Raw genomic sequence first — 23,868 nt, 5'->3', positions numbered from 1 at the left:
GTTGCTGCGATCATTCAAGATTTTTTGCATCGCGATACCTGTAAGACTGGATAGTGCGATATAATATTATGTGAATTGAAACTGGTTTCTTGAATAAGCGATCACTGATCTTCTGACTAATTTGCAATAAAAAAAGTTCTTAGCAAAGATTATAGGTGGATTTAAATAATACTAGTTTACTGACGCGAATTCTAAATGTATTGCATACGTCAAAAGACAACCGCAAAACTCATAATTAACATATCGTTTTTCACTAATGGTTATACATTATACCAATATTATGAAACTATCAATAAAGAGTTTAATAGATAAATATAGAAACTCCTGTTTATCATCAAACAATTTTCTAAATCATCGACATTATCGATTGTTCTGGCAAGAATGCGACATACATCGACACAGGACGCACATCCCTAAGAATTTTTTGTGGAGCTTAGGGCGCTACCTGGGCCCGTAGGTAGGCGTTTCTGAGAACCGTCGACACTTGATAACTTCGATAAACGCGACCGCCACAGAACGCGCCATGAGAACCGTGCCTTATTATATACGCTTATTGGCTATGTGTGAAATGTTTCCATTTTTACACTATTCATACGATTTAATGATATATTTTCACAATAGAACGAAAGCTTCAAACATCCTACAATAGTATAGAAATCAACCCACACTACGCTATACTTAGTCTGACAGACCAGACAGGCAAATACCTAGGATGAAGACGTACTTAGAAACCAGCAACACGCAGTTATTAGGAATCTCTAATTCCCTATAATCGGCAGTCAGTTGTTTATTACTCTATAACACGAAAAGGGTAACTGCAGTTTTGTACAGTCACAAGCAAAAACAATTGACTGTAGAAGTGGAGCCATCATTTTATCTCGCACGTTCTTAATATCTTGGTATAAGCAAGTAAAGGTACGAATATATTAGAGACTGACTGATTGGCTTCTGTGCAGCTTTCACGGATTCTACTCTAGATCTAAAAGGAAAATAAAAAATGCCCCAGCGGAAATTAAGTCTTGTGCTTTTTTCACAAGATGCACGTTCAATTCAGTAACTAGGTAGACCTTCCCAAAATATCTAGGTATGTATTGTCTTAGCTTTTCGCGCAACTACACATGTTTAACCACACATGACTGTACTGCCGGTAAAACCTAGATTCCTCACTTCGCGTGACTGCTTTCGAACAAATTCAGCTGTTTCCCCATAATTCGTACGGTGATCGCGTTTGCTAATTAGTCGATACTGATTATCTTCCGGCGCCTCTTAGCTAATGAACCATTGAAGATTAGTCAAGTCTTGAATTAACTATGGTTTTTCTAGAGATTTCTTTATTGATGATTCATACTAGAACCAATGAATAGAAAAAAATGGTTTTGTGTTTTCGCCGAAGAGGTGAGACGTAGAAGTTAATTACTACCTGTATTGTTTACACTACGTAAGCATAACAATGAGAAATCTTATTTTTATGAAAGGGATTCAGTTCGGGGTAGGTCCAGAGATTTCGCGGTGGGAAAACCCGACAACATCCTAACTTGACTTTTGAATAGAGATAAGATTTTTGGAGCGAATCTAGTTTAAAATATCTGAAGGTATGTTTTGATGTATCATATGTTACTTAATTATAGGAAGATATTATTCCAAACACAATGGTACTCATACCTACGTAACCAGACAAACTAAACAGTTAAGTGTGTTGATCAAGTGCAGATCAAAGGAGCGCTCGCGGCGAGCTGTTAACTCGTCATATTGACTGACACGGGCATCGAACGTCACTCGATGTCCTACCGATGTTGACACTACACATATTTGAATGAAGTGCTCTTGTACTGTACTGATAAGTGAGGAATCTCTGCCTAATTCCTTATCTCCTGGTACTATGAGTTTAGATGTTGGGAATATTGAAAGCACATGTTTTTAAAAAATACTGCTGAAGCCGAACCTCAGTTTAAGTCCCGGACTTCGCTATTGCAATTAATGCAATACATACATTTAATTATTATAAGATGTTACATTTAAGTTTTATTAAACTTTAATATTGTAAAGTGAAAACAAATAAATCGCTAATTTTAGCCAACCAAACAAAATCCGTCACTTATTTAATACGAAGTTTTGTGTTTAACGACTTTAACTGATGCATTGTGCATTGAAAACTATGTTTTGTTCTCATCATCGTCATCCTCATCCCAATTTTACGACTACATATTCTCTATGGATGAAGACATGCTCTGTCCGCCATTGCACAAGTAACATTCTTTCCAGCCATGTCGTCTTTCACACAATCTATTTACCTATCGTTTCTTTGATACCTCTTCTACATCCATCGTTATATCGATCATCATCATCAGCCTTTCGCAGTCCACTGCTGGACATAGGCCTCTCCAAGTGCACGCTACTGAGATCGATTTTCGGCTTCTCGCATCCAGCTCCTGCCAGCCGCCTTGCGCAAGTCATCACTCCACCGTGCCTGAGGACGTCCTACACTACGTTTGCCGAGGTGTGGCTGGTCTCCACTCTAGAACTCGTATATCGATACCCTATGACTATTATAACAATTTTCGACAGTAACATGGCTACGGGTGCAATCATTCCGATTGATTCGTACGTACCACAAACAGTTCTGTTTAATCTGTGGTGCAAACACGTTACGTGCTGTGTGCTTAGCTAACATGCATGCGAATTATGCGGATTACAGGCTCATTCCATCTGAAAAACGTGTTCTACGGTTGTATCTATAATTGATCAGGTTTATGATAAAATCAATTAAAATAACATCTTTCGAAATATGTTGCTGTTAATTCAACTTCTCTTGATATTTTGATTCTTGTATCTGGCAGAATAGTTTAAATACTGATTCCCAACAATGTCGTTTAAACTCTTTCAGCGTTATTTTTTAAACTCGCTTTATATGTATACTAAATATGTTAACTTCCTACTTAGTGTATTCGTACTATGCTATGCCATTATTGTCATTTCTTCTTCCATAGAATAATAACTAAACGTAAATTGCCACTTAACTACCTACGTGTTACTTGAAATGTGCTAATTTGAGTAGAATTACAGTTTAAAGCAAGATTTTAAGAGCGACATCCGGCACGGCTAAATCTATTTGAATGTATCATTTGAAAGCGGCAGATTTAAAAAAATATTTCGCTGATATGTAGGTATAAAAATGCATTTCGTCATATGTCATAAAATTGGTATGCAATTTAGTCATAAATATTAAGGTTGAAACAATAACCTAAATTATTTGTTAACATATCTAATCAATCTATGTATATCTAAGTAGATAAAATTCCCAATATCTGACTCATCCAATAAAATGCAGATTTCTAATTTAATTTCATTCAAAAAATCTTCATTGTTTCACAGAACAACAGCGTTACAAACCGCTCTTCCCATTTTCATATTTCTCCGCCATTCCATTCCGGTGGTCAGAATTCCATCGGAATTTTATGAAAATGCGACCATTTCCCGAATCGACACGACCGCGACACTGTGGGTAATAAAGAATATCGTGGCTTTGCACAAAAGTTGAAAACAGCAGGGTCGGCATGGGAGATCGATGGTGGGTGCATTTTTTATGGTAATGTACTCGCCCCGGGCCACCGCTGTTCAGCGCTGCCCATTGTGCAAACTACACGGCTTTCGTAGTACCTCCACTAAAATATGGACTCCTAGTAAGTCAGACTATGTTGCAGTCTTGGTGCGGGTTTTTTTTATAACAGTTATCGATGATGTTTTAAAAGTAACATATAGAGAAACTCTACACCTAATCAAGACAATTGCCATTTAGCAATTAAACAGTATTGCCATCCGGCCTCACATACAAAATCTATACATAATACCTCTGTGTATAAGTTAACGATTCGTCATACGATTTACTGCTAATAATTTTAATCTCCAGAGAAGTCTAAGCTTACCTACATAAGACATGATGACTTAAGAGCGCGGTAAACGTTTGTAATTACTACTTTAGACCCAATTTGTAATTAAAGACTTCAGTAACAATGAACAGTTAAGCTAAACAATTACCAAGACTAACTTTATTTAATTGTTGAGGCGATACATACTGTAAGTTTACGAAAAAAAAAACAAGTGTGTAATTCTAGACAAGAATAAGCGTGTAATTTCAATATGTGGAAAACATAATTACACGTTGCAAACACGACTACTGCATTTGACTAGACAAACAAAAATATTACAACGTCCGAAAGAACTAATTAAAACAGCATTATACCTACCTAACTAAAGTAAACAGAAAAAAAAGTTAAACCAGAATATCTACGATCTCATTCACAGCGGAGCTTCTAAGAAATAAAACTAAATTGCCTATTAGCAAAAACATACCAATTAGGATTGTCTGTTTTACTCTAGTTAATTACAGTTTGCTTTGAACTCTATCTGTGGGCAGACGTGCTGTCGTGTCGTGTGTTTTGTTGGTGCTGTTTCTCAATTTTTGAGAATTGGAACTGTGTTATTATCGGTGCCTCTCGTACTATCTTGTGTGGTGGGCCATATACTGTCTGCGCCATCTTGAACTTTGTAGCGCGCTGTCTCTTTTACCTGGAAGTTGTTGACAGTTTTTGGATTTCTTATAAAAGTGGTGGCTGCTGGTGGGATTTGAACCTGAGCCGGGCCGTGCACGGTGAGCGGTGTAGCGCCTGGACGCATTCGGCTGTTCGTGCTTGACCACGTTGCGTTCAAATACCATATCATAATCTACTTGCTCCTGAGCTACACGTTGCTATACGTTTATTAGTAGGCGCAAGGTACATCGAAATGTTTCGATCACCTAGTAAAGCTCAATCAGATCCGAATCTGTCAAAAGACGACGAAGTAGTTAATGTGACCCAAAGAAAAAGAAAACAACCTGAATGCGAGTTGACTCTAGCTATCTCAGCATTATCTGATGAGGTGAAGAAAAGCCTAAATGACTTGCGCGTCGACATAAACTCTCAATTTTCGGGTATCAAAGACAGCATAAATACTCTTAGGAGCGACTTGAATGCAATATCATCTGACTTCTCGCAGATGCTTAGCGATGTGAAGGCTCTGCGCCTTGATTGTGATGCTGCTAAAACGGATGTAACGGAGCTAAAATCTAAATATTCGGAGTTGTCTCGGGAAGTATCAGAGTTGAAGTCTACAGTGAACTTTAATGCTGAAAACAATATTGATGGTGCGAAGCGTATTGCGGATATGGAGTTAAAAATTAAGGACTCGGGAGCTGCTGCCATATCCTTACTAGAAGGTAAAATTGACAAGTTGGAGCAACAGGCGCGTCAATGTAACATAGAGATATGTAACGTGCCTGAAAAGCGTGGTGAAAACCTATCCACCGTATTAGAGTCCATAGCATCTGCAATTAATATGACGCTTTCTCAGCGTGACATAATTGCGATACATCGCGTCCCCCATGCTCATTCAAAGAACACAAGACCTAAGAATATAATAGTAAAGTTTGCAACTCGACTACTACGAGATAACATGCTAAGTGCGTATCGGCTGTCGAGAGGGCTTACATCTGACCGCATTGGCATATCTGGTACTCCAATCCGCGTCTACGTGAATGAACACTTGACTCTTCGCAACAAGGATTTATTTCGAAAATGTCGCGAAGCTGCTCAAGCAAATAAGTTTAAGTACGTGTGGATACGGAACGCTACCATATTGGTCAAGGAAATGGATGACTCTGCTACGTTTGCTATTCATACTGAATCTGACATATCTACTAAAATTAATGCAAATAAGTATCGTACCGAAACTGTTACGAAAACTTAAAATTCCTTTGAATTATAAATTACTAGCTAATAACGTCACATTTAATTGTAAATGCTCAAAAATGTCTGGTTCTTACTTTTTTAATGTGCTCCGTTACATATTTCTCTATGTCAAAGTATTGTACTCTCTAACTGATTATGCTTGGTGTCTTGCGAGGCTACCCCCGATCCGTAAGATATTGTTTTGTTTTACTTATTGTTATAATTACACTTCATTTGCCATAATTAAACTTAACGTGTATGTTAATGTGTCGATTACCCCAACTATAGCATGTTATTGCTTGAGGAGCTCGTTATTGCTTATAATCAATATTTTTGATATTAAAAATTTTTATAATGGCTACTAATAATCTATCTATTTATTATCAGAATTGTCGAGGAATCAGGACGAAAATGAACACACTTTATCTTAATGTATTAGCTCACGCATATGACATAATCATATTTACCGAAACATGGCTAACACCCGATATTTCGGGCAACGAATTTATAGATCAACGTTACGCGTTATTTAGATATGATCGCAATCGTACTGTTACTAAGAAGAAGGATGGTGGTGGTGTACTTATTGCGGTTTCGCGAGAACTCAAACCCACTCGTCTGTTGTTGTCTCCCCCCCTACTGTTGCCCGAGCATGTAATAGTTAGAATCCCATCTTATGACGATAAATATCATTTAATATGTGCTACGTACATACCACCGAATAGTGTAGATGATATTACAATTACTTTCCTTAACTCTCTATCGTCCATATTTGGTCAATCTCGAGTCGACTGTGTCATTTTAGCCGGTGATTTCAATATGCCATATCTGAACTGGGTTAAAAGATCTTCATTTATGGAATGTGCTACTACAACTTCTTATAGTAACGTAGCCCGTGTTTTATTCAACCATTGCTCAGAAGTAAATCTAAGACAATACAATGATTTAATGAATTGTAATAATCGCATTTTAGATTTATTTTACTCAAACACTGATTCTATAGCGTATAAGGCTGAATATCCCTTGTTACCCTTGGACACGCATCACCCGGCTTTTTACGTCCATGTGAAAATAGTAAATCCAGCAACAACATTTTTTTCCAAAAATAAAGCCCTAAGAATATTGAATTACCATAAAGCTGATTATGTTAATATAAATAAAGACATAAAAGATGTCGATTGGACTGAGTCGCTTCAAAAATTATTGCCTGATGAAGCTGTCTCAGCATTCTATGAAAAACTATTTGAAATAATCAGGTCACACACATCCATTCGCAGGCACAATAACAATCAATTCCCCATTTGGTTTTCCAAAACATTAATACGTATTTATAAAAACAAAGCTTCTGCCTGGATAAGATGGAAAAAGTATGGAAATATTAGCGACTACGAAACTTTTTCTATCAATAGATCAAAATTTAAGAAAGAGGTTGATAAATGTTATAAAATGTATATGAATTCTATTGAGGACAGTATTGCGACTAACAATAAGGCTTTTTGGACTTACATCTCCAATCGTAAAATTACTAATAAAATTCCCTGCACAGTTAATTATAAACAAATTTCCGCTAGTGATCCTACTACAATATGTAATTTATTTTCATCATTCTTTCATTCAGTGTATGAACCGTCTTCATTCGACCCTAATTCTTGGGAACCACCATCCTCTAGCACTGAGCTTGATATTAATATATCAAAGTTACACTTTTCTCTAAATAGAATACGACGAGAGTTGAAATCGCTTGACGCCACTAAGGGGCCTGGACCGGATGGTATTCCGGCTTTGTTTTTAAAAAATACTTATAGTACAATTTGCTACCCTCTTTATATAATTTACAATAAATGTATTTCACATGGAGTTTTTCCTGAGATATGGAAGCGTGCCAACATCGTGCCGGTTCACAAGAGTGGGTCTGTAAATGATGTAGAGACATACCGTCCTATCTCTATATTGTCAGCATTCTCAAAACTGTTTGAGAAACTTGTTCATAACGAGATATACCCGTTCATTCATCGCCTTATAATTGAGGAACAATATGGTTTTGTCCAAGGTAGGTCATGCATTAGCAACCTTATGTTATTTACGACTCAGCTTTTTGAGGGTATTGATGATAGACAACAGATAGATTCGGTTTATACAGATTTTCAGAAGGCGTTTGATAAAGTTGACCACAGATTATTGCTCAACAAAATTTCATACAACGGTATCAGAGGAGACCTTCTCCGATGGTTTGCTTCTTATATAACTAATAGGACTCAAATTGTTGTAATAAACGGCTTAAAATCTAACTCTATCGAGGTAACTTCAGGAGTGCCGCAAGGCTCAATTTTGGGTCCCCTTTTATTTATATTATATATTAATGATATTAAACACTGCTTTAAACACTCAAAATTTCTGCTATACGCGGATGATTTAAAAATATTTAAGAGAATTTGTAATGATACAGACTCTATAGCATTTCAACAAGATTTGGACCGTTTTTCCAGCTATTGCTCTGCTAATAAGCTATATCTAAGCCTATCCAAATGCTGCACGATAACATTCACCAAAAAAAAAAATATTAATTTCTACGAATATCGGCTTGCTAACAGTATCATAAATAAAGTTACCACTCTTCGTGATCTTGGTGTGCAACTAGATACAAAACTTCACTTGGATACTCATGTAGAAAATATAGTGAATAGAGCATACAAAATGTATGGCTTTGTAATGAGAGCGTCTCGCGATTTTAAACGACCCTCTACTTATTTTCATCTCTACAAATCAATAATTCGACCACAACTGGAATATGCAGTGCCGATTTGGAATCCATATTATGCAAAATATAATGAAGCAATTGAATTAGTCCAACGCAAATACTTTCGCGCCGTGCTTTACAGATGTTACCGTAAAAAGATATCTTATAAGCTACTTCTTAAAAAATACAATATGCTGACCCTACAATCAAGGCGCACGTTGCTTGATATGATGACTCTATTTGACATATGCCGTAATAAATTTCGCTGCCCCCCATTAGTTAATAGATTATGTTACCTGGTTCCTCGAACAATCCATGGGCGTGAGGTGCGAACGAGGCGTCTATTTGCTACCAGCTTATGCAAATCCAATTCTGGTAAACGCTCTCCGCTCCATCGCTTAGTGGACACATACAACAAACAGTTTGGCTCAATCGACATATTTCATCTTAACAGATTCAGTTTTAAAAAAAGGATAGTCAACGTTTTGAAGGATCGGCAGTAGACTGCGTTAGATGCATTAGTTTTTTTTTTCCTCTTACAATAGTTGAATTTAAGATAACATTTTGTATAACATTTTGTATGAATTCACCAGGCATAGTAGTGTGGCAATTTATGATTTAATAATAACGCAGTGCACTTTTCACTACAGTTAATACCTAATTGTATAATATAACGATTTGACAGCAAATGTCTGCGTACAGATTTAGGATCACTTTTTTTTTTGTAATTTGTGGAAAATGTAGTGGGTAGTATATTTTTTAAGTTTAGTTTTAAGAACATTTTGTGTACCAATAATATACTACTGTTTGTTTTCCCTAATAATAAAAAAAAAAAAAAAAATACGAAAGGATATCAAATGATAATGGTGCTATTATGTAATAACTCAAAAATTGCTATGTACGACGTATTTCAGTACCACCTGCAGCTTATGCCCCCATCGACTGCGCCCGCGCTCAAATATCAAGCATCCGATTAAGGTTGATAAAGTATCAATTAATAACGAGCACCGTGCCTTTACAACGTTGTACACTAATGCTTATTAAAGGAACACCTGTCTACAGGCTGTGTCTACACTAGACACTCGAGACAACAATTATTTGCTATTTCCAAGCCGAGACTTCGAAACTTTCAATAAGTTGGCGTTAATTTGTCATAAGTTTTCAGTTTTAACGTGGAATTATTATGACAAATTATAAACTGTTCCTATTGGAATTATTAAAAGCATGTTATTAGAATTTTACAATAAGTTTTGATTTAGTTTTGCTTTTCCTACAGATTGCAAAGATTTTATAGTAAAATCACAAATATTCTGTAATATATTTAGCGATGCACAAAGAGCTAGCAATTTATCTAACTAATGCAGTGTCACGATTATCGTGACAGCAGATTAGAAGGTGTAGGATAAAGCTGGCTGTGTGGGGCTAAAGGCTAAGGTTAGACGCCCACGCCATTACCAGTTACCACGACAACAAATAAACAAAAAGTACACAATAAAACATAAAAAACTGCCTGCAGCAAGGGTCGAATAGCAAATTCTGGAGGAAAAGTCACAAAAAACAGACGATTGTAAACCAAAAAAAAAATCAACAAGACAAATAAGTAAATGTACAACAAAATAATCCAACAGATTTTCCGTTCAAAGTTCTAGTGCGTCACAAAGGAGCATTTTATTGCGAGTTTGAACGAAACCTCAGTCAGAAGTGACCGCAACTAGTTAGTAAGTGCGCAGTAATCGTAGCTCCGTGCCCATTGCCCGGGGCAACTGAGTTGCCGACCACATTTGCATTTACTTCATATCACCGGAAACCAGGCTTGTTCGAACTTGTTGCTATAAAAATGCAGGCACTTTAATTAGAATAATTCCTAGCTTTACTACATGACTGAATACATTGCAACATGCCAACCGAATGCATGACTTGAGCGCATATTTTAAGCTGTCAAAGTTTTTCAAGAGAATAGCAGATTGACTTGATAAAGGAATGTTGATGACATTGTAACTGATATGAATAATCATCGGCATGATGATGTGGATAAAAACGAGGAATGTGTCCGCGTCATTCAACAACTTGACGAAAGGAAAACTGTGAGTTATTGACGGGTTGGACATGTTGTCAATACGGCGTGAAAGCCTGTCATCGGAGGAGATCGACTTTGTGAGAAGACAAACTTCAATTAGAGACACGCAACAGAACTGTAGGTGACGATATACGTGTAACAGATGTAGTGGGAGAGGAAATAATGAAGGGTCACACTAAGACTGATCTATCGCGCAACACTGTAATTGCAATTAAAAGTTCTGTAGCACCGTACTGGCAGACTAGTCGTGTGTAACTACAACTATGTGCTTGGGTTTTATATACACACGTCACAACATGAAACATAGGGAAAAGAATATAATGATAACAGAAGTAAATAAATTACAGATTTACTTTTTCAATTGCAAAAGTGATAGCTGATATTGTTTAAACACTACTATGGTTTAAAACAACTAAATCAAACGTTTTTAAACGAAGACTGATAGTGTTTCATATCGGACAGGTCTCGGCTACTTACACTACAACTATCTCTACTTAGCCCCAGACGAACAATCAGATAACATCATCACAGAAATACAAACTAGACATACAGAGATTACAAACACGCACCATAAACCAGACTACAATATTGTTGCGTTGCGTGTACACCGCACCACAGCGTTTTCCAAGAGTACGGCAAGCGTGACTGCAATTTTACAGACGAAACCTTTTTTCAGAGTGAATACTTAAGCAGTGACATTTAAAGAAACCGGTCAATTACTAGTAAATAGTGTTCCACGTTTTCCGTACCGCCTGCGCGTGATTCACCTAGCTGCACTCAGTGCCACTGAGTCGATTCTTTGCTATTTCCGTCCATTAGTGTACCTACATTGTACTTTTTGTGACTAATGCAACTACTCATTGTTACCGATAAATTGGAAATTTTGTGTTTTTGATACCGACATTGTGTTTAGAGGGAAAATAGGAAATACCTTCTAAAAACCGCAAAAATTCTATTGTGTGGTTTCATTAGGTAATTCAGTGTTTGTATGCAAACAAAAACATGGTACTGCACTCATGGATAATGTAAGTTTCTTGTGCAGAAATTGGAATCGGTCCAGTAGTTCCGGAGAGTACTGAATACATACTAACTTAGAAACAAAGGTCACCTCTTTAATTATAGACAAGTAGGAAAACTTAAGCAATGCTCTAACTTACAGGATAGCAACCGGCTTCTACAGACTACCTTAAAAGAATTCCCCAACAATAAATCCTATAGATATTCGTTGTATAGCTTCGAAGTGGCATAGGTGGTCGGCGTCAGGACGCCATAAACCGGTGGCAGTGCTGAATGCCAAGCGCTCACAGCCATGAATAACGTTTAGACATGCATGCTTACGCCAGCACGCCATACTGCCTCTCCTAATATCCTCACACGAATTACGGTACAGCAAATCGGCAAATCGAACAATTTTGGGAGTTTATATGCCTATCTATGACTTTAAAGTCCTTTTGCATTGACAACATAACGTCTGCTTTTCTTAAAACCACTGTTATCGGTGATTGTGGGGCTAAGGATAGTTGAAGGTAGTCGTAGTTTTGGTAGTGATTAGCTTCTGATCCCGTTACTATGGCGAACAATGACGAAAATACTGTTATGTGATAAATAAATAGAAACATAAATGTTTCATTAGACGTAGAAGGGAAGTTAGAAACCTCGGCAAATGCGAAGCGGCTTATTAACTTCGGCCAATTTTGAAGGGGAGACGCACAGAATCTCATTACAATCTTCCCCCTGAGGATTACAGTTTTAAGTGCAACTTACGAGTACCAAGTATACTCTGATGTTGTATGATGTTTACCTGAAACAAGAAATTTAAAATGAGTATTGGATATATAAAGAAAACACAGACAAACAGTGGCATGAAAACTATACTGAAGAAGTTCACACTTCACACCAATAAAACAAAGATGTCCGTCCGTACGTGTATACTTCCAGCACATATAATTCCCATCGTTACTGCGGCAACAAAACCAGGACTTCATAATAGAGAGGAGCACATGTGGCGAATCGAATTACCCACACATTAGAGCTGTTTAACGTTTTATTTGTTTTTTTGAACGCGGGCGCCGGCGCGTCGCGTTACTTTATGACCGGTAACTATGGGCACTAGTCTGGCTGTATGAGGTCCTGGTACGGTAAGCTCAACTTAAATAGAATCATTGTTTTGTAAACCTTTTAATTTAAGTTTCTAATGGTTCGTTACACCGGCAGTCAAATTGCTTGGAAAGACCATAAAGTGGTTTAATTAACATCAACTAATTCAAATATAACTCCAAACATAGACAACTGAAAAAGAAATGGTACGGTCTCTATCCAAAAACAAGCACTTAACATGTAAACCCAAAAATGCAATAGAATTAAAAATCTTCAAAGTGTTTAATTAAAAGCCTTGTACTTGAAACTTTTCGATTCTTTGTCAAGTCCCTCATTTTGAGTGTCGTTATTTCCTTGCTCAAAGGGCTGTCCCGCAGCGGCACGACAATTACCGCGACGACACATCACCGCGACGCGTCTTAAGCACCGCAATCATTTCGCCAGTTTTCTTCACCACTGGCGGTAAAACGCAAGTTATGAACGCAAAGCGGAGGCACTTCGCTTAAGGAAGTAATACATCAGACTGTTAACAATATATATCGGATACGATAAATTCTTGAAGAGCAAGTTGAAAATAATATATTTGGAGTCGTTTCGATATAAGCGGTTCTATAAGAAGATTTTCTTTCTAATGCGATATGATAGTACATAACTGGGAAAGAAATAAGTGGCGTTGATCAATTGACACGAGTATTTCGTTCATATCATTATCAACTTCCAAATGGTTCTTCCACAGCATGGATTCCGAATTCATCTCTGGATTTATGAAGATTTGTGATCGCTTGTGGCTTGCACCAACATCGTCTGGTCCCAAGGCACTCGTCGTAGTCCCGCCACTACGCGACATTACTCATCGGTCAAGTGCGCCTTTGGGACAGAGCGGGACGACAGAAGCTGCGTCTCTCTCTACACACACGATCCAAATACTACGCGTTTCTATTTGGACTGCAACGTGAAAACTACGTCTGAGAAAGCCAGGCCACTTTTTGCTCGTGGAAATGTATAGTCCATGCGAAGCAGCTGACAATTTGAGATTTAAATCCAGGAGCTTTTCGTATTGCGTTATCTAGTCTTGGTCTATTTGAAACTGCGAGTATCTCGTGGCTTTGCACGATTTTTCAATCTACTAATAGCACACATTCTGGCAAGGAACATTATGTAGATGCTAATGCTAACTCACTGCACTAGACTTTAGGAGTCGCATCCACGTCCCAGGATTTGATAAGCTAGACTATTCATCTAATTAAACTATCTCAATTAATCCCACGGTAGTAATTACGAGTAACAAAGATGAAGTGCATCTATTTCCACTGGTCATCTATCTGCAGCAGCTATTTGACTGAAATAGACGCAACTATGTAGGTCCTTACGACACTCACGATCAGTATTCGTCGAATTAGATTCCATTTCGACGTCACTTGGCATTTTAGTGTACAATAAGTTGAAATGAGTAAACAATATGGTGTTGGCGTCAGTCCGTGGGAGTATTTCCTTGGAACTGCAGTGTTCCTTATCGCTTGTGGCTAACAAACGTCATTTGTCACAATCAGCTGGGTGGCGGTGGCTACCTTCATCAAATAATAAGTCATTTCTGTTCCTGGTGTTCTGTAGCCCTAACTTGATTTTCCGGTTTTGGTTTGCAAGGAATATAAACCAGTATTTACTTATGTATGACTACTCATTAACATAACATGTTAAAAATAGATATATTCCTTATGCTTTAGGGGAATACAAGTTCTAAGTATCAGTGAAAATATGTACGATAAAAAAAAGTAAGGAAATTATTCTAAAAACTACGACGAAAACAAGATTTATGCTTATACATTACCTACTTATATATAAAACCCTAGGATATATCGTTACTTTGATAAAATTAATTAGTTAAATAAATTGGCAAAAAATTGTACCGTAATAATGAGGGTTTCTTAGTGGAAAATTTTCCCTTATCAAAAGGTTTCCATGTCCTGTAGGCGTAGATCATGTCGCGACATTCTAAAAGGAAAAATCTATTTTACAAAGACATAATGAGCTCCTAAAGCTTAGATTGTAAAGGTTTCTGTATTTAGGTCCAATTAATGGTATTTTTATCGAAATACTTAGCTTGGTAGACATAACATCGACATATTTATTTAGCAAATAAAGATCGTGGAAAGTTTGGGTTTATGGAAATAAAATTCATGTTAAAACTATGAAACAGACAGATTCACTAAATAGGCACTGAATACTTTAAATCCCTCCAAACAACAAATTTTTGGAGATGATGAGAGACTCATTATGGAGATAGAATATAGAACAGTATAGAATTCTGAAGACCACGATAGCAAATTTACGAGACAATATCCAGTAATGACGTCTTGTACCACCACAAGATGCTATTCCAGTACTAGCTGGCTGAATGTCTGGTTGTTAACCACTAGTTTGACTGCTTCAAGCACAATGGATGTAGCAACGCCACAACTATTAGCTACCGTGTGCCTTACGATAATACGAGCTATGCAGATGTGGTCGGTGTTCTGCCAAGTAAGTGAACACCCGGTTTCGCAACTTCTGGATAAGTATTGTCTATCAGATAAAATAATAGGACGCCACATGTGTGCACAATTGAGTACTGGATAACGAAACCGGTCGTCAAGAGAAAGAGACCTGCCATTATGATGTCAATCAACATGTAAACTGTTCACAAAGTCGTTACCACGCTTCCCTTCTGTCGTTCCGTCAAATTCTTTTTCTTCCGCATTGTGAAAAGAAACCACTCCAATGATTATTCTATCGTGTTAAATAGTCGCTACTCACAGACAATGTGATTTTTGGGCGGATGGGACCATTCCAACCCTTTCGGTGATACAAAAAGCGTTTCAGCGATAACCAGGGGATAGACACGGCAGGGGACGGACAAAATCGATTGTATTAGCATAGGAGTGGAACTATGTAAGATCATACAGAGCTGGAAATATTCCTCAAATTACTTAGGAGGAACATTATTTTGCAAAGTGTACTGGAATTAACTAGCAGTGAGACCAAATGACGTAATCTCCCGAATGTAGCACGTTTGCGCGGATTTCGCTATGAAATTGTAATTGGATCCAGTTGCCTGAAGCACGTCATGTGGGCTGTTGTCTTATGGCAGCTAATTAGTCGTGATGCATGGCCATGGGATTTGTGACCGACTTTGTAAAAGGGTTAATGGAAGATGTAAAACAACAATGTGCTGAATATGTTTCATATTCTTTTTCCAAAAATGTAGCTGCCATAAGAACAGTGAAACATGTCCGCAGTGTTTTTTTCTGGAAGCGAATCCTAAGTGCGCATCCAAATGAGAATGAATGAATATAGGCCACCACGAACCAAGAAAATAAGAATATTTTTCACGAGATTACGTTTTACTACAAAATAACATTACCATATTTTGGTTTAAGCTATTTTAGACTAAAAAGACGTAAACTGCTCGCCCAAAATTGGTTTATAACAGGCAGACTTCCAAGGTTTTTGGATACCTATCCGTCCGTAACAGAGCTCTAAAAATTCCACTTTTCGTTTATCCATTAAGTTTTTATGTTCCACCATAAACTCCGGCTGAGATTAAGGTCAGAATAAGTTTGAAAGTCTGATAGCAATTAAAGGCAATGTCTTCGGAATCCCACGTTTTATGCGTGGGCAGGCAGGCTTAGGTTTATTAGAGACCCGCCTTTTCTCGCGGCCGAACAATGGCTTTCAGATCGCGGATATTTAAGTAGTTGTAATGAAGAATTTAATCTTTAGACGTCGCTATCGCACACATCTCTATTTAACGACTGTTGTTGCTTCAACAATTGTGCTCTTTCCACCAATTATATCAGTTATCGCCTCAATAACGAAACAAAAACAATATCATTTCCTTTGCATCTCCAAGGTGGAGAAAGGATTAATAACAGTGCGCGCAATTAGAACTTTTTGTGAAGGATATTTACGATGCCAATTAAAAGTGAGCTTGCTAAGAATAATTATGATACGCGCTGCGTTAATCTTAGTCCGATGTGGTACGGTAACAAAGCAATAAATACTTGTGTTATTTACAACTACGGTTTAGAATTAGCATGGACACCTTGAGCGTGATGTAATATCATGATCCTATACACGAAGCAGCACGATTTTATCTGGCCAAGGACTGGCTCTGAGAATACTCTACGCCTTCTAAGCTAAGCTTTATTTCGCTCAGAACTTAGTTTATGTCTCAGTGAATGGGGTACAATGATTAGTCTAACGAGATAGCCTAACAACTATAAAAGATGGCTGATCTCTAAACCTGTTTCTGTTTCAAGGGCAGCCTCAATTATACCAGGGGTGCATAATACATGAAGATAAACATTAACATTTTCTCCCCTTGTATTACTTCCCGGAATGAGCAATGCACACAAAATGATGACAGTTTACCATCCACACCTTCAACAATTCATTACTATTGCAAGGACAGTTGGTTCGTTCCCAGCGAGGGTATTACGTGACCGTTTGAGTTGGGAGTACAAAAAGTTTTCGCGTGAAATGTCGACTAGAAGCGAGACTTTACACTTAAGTGTTAATAAAAGATAGGAACTGAATTCATGGAACAAGTGTGGAATTGTATTGAAGACAAAAAATAAATCAAAAGGTTATATTCCCCATAGCACTATAGGTAGACTGGCAGAGAACGCCTAAGGCGTTAAGTCCGCCGTTGTACAATGTGCATAAAGTATTTTAAATAAATAAATAAATAATTTTGCAACCCAAACTCCTATGTAATAGAAGGGAACCTAATTTTATTAATTGGGCAGTGTCCCGGTTGTATTGAAATTTAAGTATTCTACCTCCAATAGATCAAATCGGATGCAGCATAGCCGAAACTACAGTTCCAGAATGATTGCAATGATTATATGATCGTTTCGATACTGATGAATCCCACAGTAATTTATTGAATGATGTACTAAGAAACGTTTCCTAAGGAGATAAAGAAAATAGTGTAGCATGTAGTGCAAGTCGTAAAAGTCTAGATATCGTTAAGATTGAAGGTAAAATCATTGCTGTTGCTTCAGTACATAATCACCACGTATTCTTTGTTAACTGTACCACTATAATTACTGAGGTCGACGATTAAAATGGTTTTTTAAACAACTTGATTATCACTAAGAATTTGTATTAGAATTTCTTATTATGAATTTTCTGTTGTTGTGTTTAAATCTTTCTGTATTAATATAAATACAATTCACGACATACTTAACTGTAGGCAATTATGTTGTTTTGCATACTTGATCACACATTTTGCATAAGTTAAAACTTATTCTTCCTGAACAGTAGTAGTGTCAATATTATTTAATAATTCATTGATGTCTTTACTTAGATTATTTTAATGTATAGTTTCTATGTTTAATTCAAGTGTAGCTGTTTCAAGTTCGTGCTGCATTCCTACTGAGCTTGATAGCACTAGTACAAACTACAAACTTAATTATTCCGATCCGGTTTGAACCAGTTCTGTAAGTTTGTACTTCTCTACATTGATAAACTTAACCGACCTATGGCAAGTATGTAGATTACTTTTTCTTGTCTGATGTTGAATTTTACAAATATTTTTGACAAAGATCACCTTATAAAGAAACTTTAGATACCATCAAATCAAATATAGAAAAGATTTTAATTGAATGGTGTATTATTTGAGCACCTAAAGATAAGACTTAAGATTTATATCTCGATTTAGAAAGTTGTTTACGAAAATGTCAAATCCGTTAATCAAAGCAGCCTGGTATTAGGAGAACGACGCAAAAGCTAGAATTTCGGAGATCTACATAAAGCTGAATAATTTAAATTGGACTAATCTTTGCGAGAATATTACACTAAAGTGGATGACATCCGAAGTGAAGAGAAAGACTAAAAATAATAAAGAAAAATAATATTACTGGGCTAAATAATAAAAGGGAGTACTACTCATACTTATGTAATGAGGGCCGACATTGAATCGTTTGATCATAAATAACCAGAAATTGACGAAAGACTGGAACGAAAACAAGACTAAATGAAATGCGTCGTCGTCGTCGATTTGAATGAATACCGTGTCCTTACTATCGGTCTGACCTACATAAATAACGTGATTGTTCGTATAAATTATAATGTTTTGAATGAACACTATTTCATAACACATGGTTGAACAAAACAATTTGCGTAATATGTGTACTACGTCTTCCTGTTATCATCCGGCGACTCTGTTGTTTAGATATCGTACGTGCGTATTTATTCTTCATAGTTATGGTTTGAACTTGTCAACTTGTGATGATAAGGTTTTGTTGCGTTCCAAGTTCCATTTCAATTCAATCTGTACTGATAGAAATGGAACTTGGAGCCTCAACCTTTCATCTCATGAAAATGAAATTGGTTATCAAGGAACTTGCGCTTCAATGCTTTAAAGTTACCAATATCACGGTAATTTTGTCTGTATAACCTAAATTAGCATTCCGCTCCTAATCATTCAAGTATTACTGGAAAATCGTTTGATCTTTAAAATATTTAGAGCATCCAATTTCCTAAACAGGGTATTACGGTCGCCTACATTGATCTAGAAAGTTCCGCCCAAAGCATTCGTTTCGAAACAGACGCGCGTTCCCCTCGGCTCACGGTCGGCTACTGAACCGTAGACCTCAGGTGCTCCTTCTGGGTTCAACACGCATGCGCACTGCGAACCAGGTCTGCATGCAACCAACCAACTATATTTTCGGTGCGCAAAACTCCTGATATGGAAATCTCAACTCTATCTGCCTAGATATAGAGAATTGATTTAATTTCACTGTCTTTTAGGTTAGCGACTTCTTTATAACCCTTCGTAGATGTTATGCAAAACTGCGGCCACCTATTCGGAACGTTGTGATCAGGTGATGGAAACAACGTGATAAGCATGTCGGATTGTAGGTTCTATTTGAACGACGGGAATACTAAGCCTTTTTGTCGAGAACTATTTGTTGAAAGCTTGCAATAAAACCGGGTAACATGCGAGATATTTTCTCATGAGGTAGGGTATGAATATTTTGTGGGAGTGGAAACGCTAACTCTGAGTTTCACCTAGAGTGGGGGTTTCATGCCACGTCGGACAATGTCAAACGAAGTGGGAAATAGGTCATAACCACAGGCTGATGTCATAGCAACGTTCAATAGCCGTCTAGTAGGAGACCGTATGTTAATATTATACGAATGTGAATGAAACCGACCTTCGCTAATTCAAATGAGTGGCGGCTCCAAACCTTGGGAATTGCTGAAAATGAAATAAGTCTAAATTGTGAATGGATTTTATTTTGGTTGAGGAATAAATAACTGACACAATCGAAGGTCTTAAAATTTTAAAATTATCCAAGAGACAAAGCGAATTCGACAGTTTCAAACATGACTAAGCAACAAATACATATAGGATGACGAAGAAATAATAAAAGAGAGTAAGTAGGTATAGTAATTACTTTTTCAATACGAATTCCTAAAATCAATTTGCCGAATGGGTCGCAATAGCTGCCGGCTCGTAAATATTCCAAAATTAATTTCAGTCGACACTATCTTTTCCGTGCGACGTAATTTCGACTAAGAGCAACCCAATAAGAGGGTAGTCGATGTCAGGCGATGCATAAAGCCCAGCCTCTACCAACAAAAAGGGGAGGAAATTGATTAAGGAATAGCTTCTGTGTTTACATTTTAATATTGCACGCATAGCAAAGCAATCCAATAAGGCAGGTAGTTACAAAGAGCCCTTACTGTTTACCGAGCCAAAGATACGACCAAATTAAATGCAGAGTAGGACCTGCGTGACTTTATGCTTGGAATCTACATTTTTTTTTCATAGAAATAAGGCTATGAGAAATCTTATAAGGATAAAGTCATACTGTGCGAAATTACAAGCTAGTAATTAAGGTGTTAAACAAGGTAGTGTGTACCGGACGTGCTTTACTTAAGTATACATTTAAGTATCGCCATACATAGCGCGTAATTCGAGGCTACCCGTATGATTGGGACCGCAAGTGATCTCATACATCTGATTTAAGTAAAAGTATTACATCATAAGGAAACTTGTCGTGCTGGCTCCGCCGCTGCACAAGCAGAGAACCTCAAGCGGCGCAAATATAGTAACCTTATAGGCAATTACATGTTTGAGCCGTTTGGGGTTGAAACTCTAGGGCCGTGGGGTCCGAGCGCCCACCTTCTTGCCAGGGATATTTCCCAGCGCCTGGTTGACACTTCCCGGGACCCAAAGGCTGGCTTTTATTTCGCACAGAGGTTGAGCATTGCCATCCAACGTGGCAATGCTGCCAGTCTTTTGGGTACATTACCCAGTGACAGCGATGAGGAGCAATTTTTTGATGCCCTATATTAGTTTTAAGTTGTATATATATATAAGTTTATTTTATTTTCAATTAATGTAAATATTTTGTGAATAGATAAATAAACTTACTTACACAAAAAAAAAAAAATAAGGAAACTTGAATATATAAGGAAAATTGATATTTCCAGCCCAATTTAGGATTTTTTTCCTCGTAGGCAAATCACAAGGTAAATAAGTAGAAAATTTCACACACACAAATGTAAGAGAAATTCCGTGGTCAAGTTAATAATAATTAGAGGTAAACGATATTTAAAGAATATTATGTCGATAATCATATTCTTTGCGATTACTTTTATCTCTTAAACTGGTTCGAAAAGCCTGGAAGTTAATTTTATTGACACGCTACCGATTTTTTTCGTGTTTCGATTTAAGCAAGGTTTTCGACAATATGAATTACAGTTCACTACTTTAAGCAAAATACGTCTATCTATTCCTAGTGTTTGATAGACGTAATGGAAAAGTTGAACATTGACTACTAATAGTATATTTTGTCTAAAGCATGACCTGTCTGAGTCCTGTCTCGATTGAATGTTATCAAAACATATTAATGGAAACTACCGTACTATCTTAACATTCTTAAACTATAGAAAAGTAGAAGCACTTTATTTTTAAAGATGTTTACTTTTCTATTAACGATATAGTATAGACATTCGTGGAAATACAATGTTGTTGTAAATAATATTAATTATAAACATCCTGTTAGGTCAAAACAATAACAACAACAAACTAACAAAGGTCAACGTCCTTAGGCATTGATAGTATTTGAAATATTGTGTGAAGTGACTCGGTGGTTAATTAATACACAGTTTGGGTTAGAAACAGACAAAGAGTTAAATAAGGTGTGAAAAACTCTAGTTCTGCACACAATTTTGATAAAGTATCAGATGAGAAAAAGCAGGACGGTAAGTTTGAATAAGGAGAAAATAATTCTACACGTGGTTAAGAGCTATAGGTACCTACATATGCAATTATGTCACTTAGAATGAATACAATTGATTCCTGATCATCAAGCAAATCGATAAACCGATTACATATGGAACGCTGGTAATTATTGTAGAAAGAAATGTTATTGTATTTTTTTTACAATCAGACGACGTATCGTTTATTCTGATTACTACAATTGGACTTAGTTCATCTTCTATTACAAAAATTGGATCCCGTTCCTCACAATATTTTATTTTAGAGAGAATACTTAACTCTAAGCTATGTTTCGGTTCCAAGTTGATGTAACTTGACTTTCCTGCAGCGTCCGACTGTTTTTCTTTGAACTTAAGTTGGAGGAAAGCTTAAGTATCAATTGTTTATGTTCGCACAGCTTTGTGTCTGTGTTTAAGACAGTGTGTTAGCGAAGTTACAGCATCGCTTAGTTTTGCAGTTTGTACGAACTACGAGCCTCTTTAAAACTTTTGAGTGTGGGCGTTAGTTGCGTATTTGACTGTTGTGAAATCGTGATGAGGATTTCAAGCGATTTTAATAACACTTATTCTATTACATAGGTTTTGCAAAACTATAAATCAAGAAGGTGGTTCGATTTTGGTAAAGGATGGCTAACGGCGATGTAGACACATAAAATGAACCCTAAAGTCCTGTGAACTGACTGATGCTTCTTCCAGGGTAATTTTCGACAAAACAGATATTTTTCGACAAAAGCAATTACCTTTTGAAACAAACATTTGGCTCTCGGTGAAAAACGTTTAGATAGATAGATAGATAGATATAGTCTTTATTATGCACACCAATTAAAAATCAACAAGAACAAACAAAAATTTTGAAGTTGGTGACACAATGGGCGGTCTTATCGCTAAAAGCGATTAGCTTTTAAAGACCCACACATTTTTCAAAAAAAAAACACTGCATACATCCCTAAAATGCGGGGTAAACGTCTATTCACCATACAATTTGTTACACCAAACTTCCAGAATACGTCTCTGAATCAAAATTTTGTTTCGACGCGGCAAGGCAAGTGCGAGCGTAAAACTTGGCGGGTTCACACCAACTTTACGTAGCTCGTAACTTTGTTGAAGACACACTTACATTGTAGGTAGGACGACAGAGATATCTAGAAGGTGAAAACAGTAAAGTATCCATTAATGGAAGGAATCGTCACTGTGAAGTGCTTTGCGCTTTATGTCGGGTAGAATCTCTGCAGGTTTAATGGAAAAAGTCTCTTGGTATTTTAAGGAATATGTTGGACCAGCTTATGCCAGCAATCGATAAATGGGTTATCTAACACTAAAATAATTTTTCGAATGAGAACAGTGAGTGGTTGTTTAAGCAAACACTCTTGAGCTTTGTAATATTAGATTCAACATTCTGTTGCCTTTATTGAATGGTCCGTTTTTTTTTTGTTATCAAACAATTTTACATCTCCTTGTGACCACAGTGAAATTGGACCTTTAACAACCAGCCAAACAAGGTTGTCATGGATTAGGCCCTTAATTGAAATGCGATCGGCAACTATTTTATCCCCTCTCATGTCATCATTTCCGATTGTGCATCATAATCGTAGGTCATACCCCTCACCAATCTTTCACACAAACTCATCAAAGCCTTTAATCAGTAGTTCATGAGCCTTCTCCACATTTTGTAATACAACCTCTATTTTTACTTTGCAGTTTAATTAAAAAAGCCGTCAAGCGTGAACTGCACTGGTAGTATCGTAATACGGGATTTCACATCGACAGCAATTTGTGTGAGTCGGTATTTTGTTACATGAGTGTTACTATTAATTACTTTTATTGATTTGACCACCGAACAGGAGTTGTGTGATATTATCTTACAAATGCTGATGAAATAGGTGCAATAGATTATCGGGAATAATTGGAACGCTATT

At 37.0% G+C, this 23,868-nt stretch overlaps 2 protein-coding genes across 5 annotated transcripts in view; one reads left to right on the top strand and one right to left on the bottom strand.

The window, feature by feature from the left end:
- Positions 1–23,868, bottom strand: part of LOC110378779 (uncharacterized) — a 123,316-nt gene that overhangs the window by 58,559 nt on the left and 40,889 nt on the right. The gene's annotated exons all lie outside the window — the stretch shown is intronic.
- LOC135118678 (uncharacterized) lies at positions 4,783–5,784 on the top strand. The gene has a single exon (XM_064041301.1). It carries the CDS (start codon positions 4,783–4,785, stop codon positions 5,782–5,784), a length of 1,002 nt encoding a protein of 333 aa, XP_063897371.1.

Source organism: Helicoverpa armigera, chromosome 2, assembly GCF_030705265.1.
Source record: "Helicoverpa armigera isolate CAAS_96S chromosome 2, ASM3070526v1, whole genome shotgun sequence".
Taxonomy (NCBI): Eukaryota; Metazoa; Arthropoda; class Insecta; order Lepidoptera; family Noctuidae; genus Helicoverpa; species Helicoverpa armigera.
Note: the sequence above shows the minus strand (reverse complement) of the source record. Positions and strands in the feature narration are given on the sequence as shown.

Excerpts from the sequence above, each read along its gene's own strand:
- LOC135118678 (XM_064041301.1), top strand. The coding sequence starts at position 4,783 with ATGTTTCGATCACCTAGTAAAGCTCAATCAGATCCGAATCTGTCAAAA.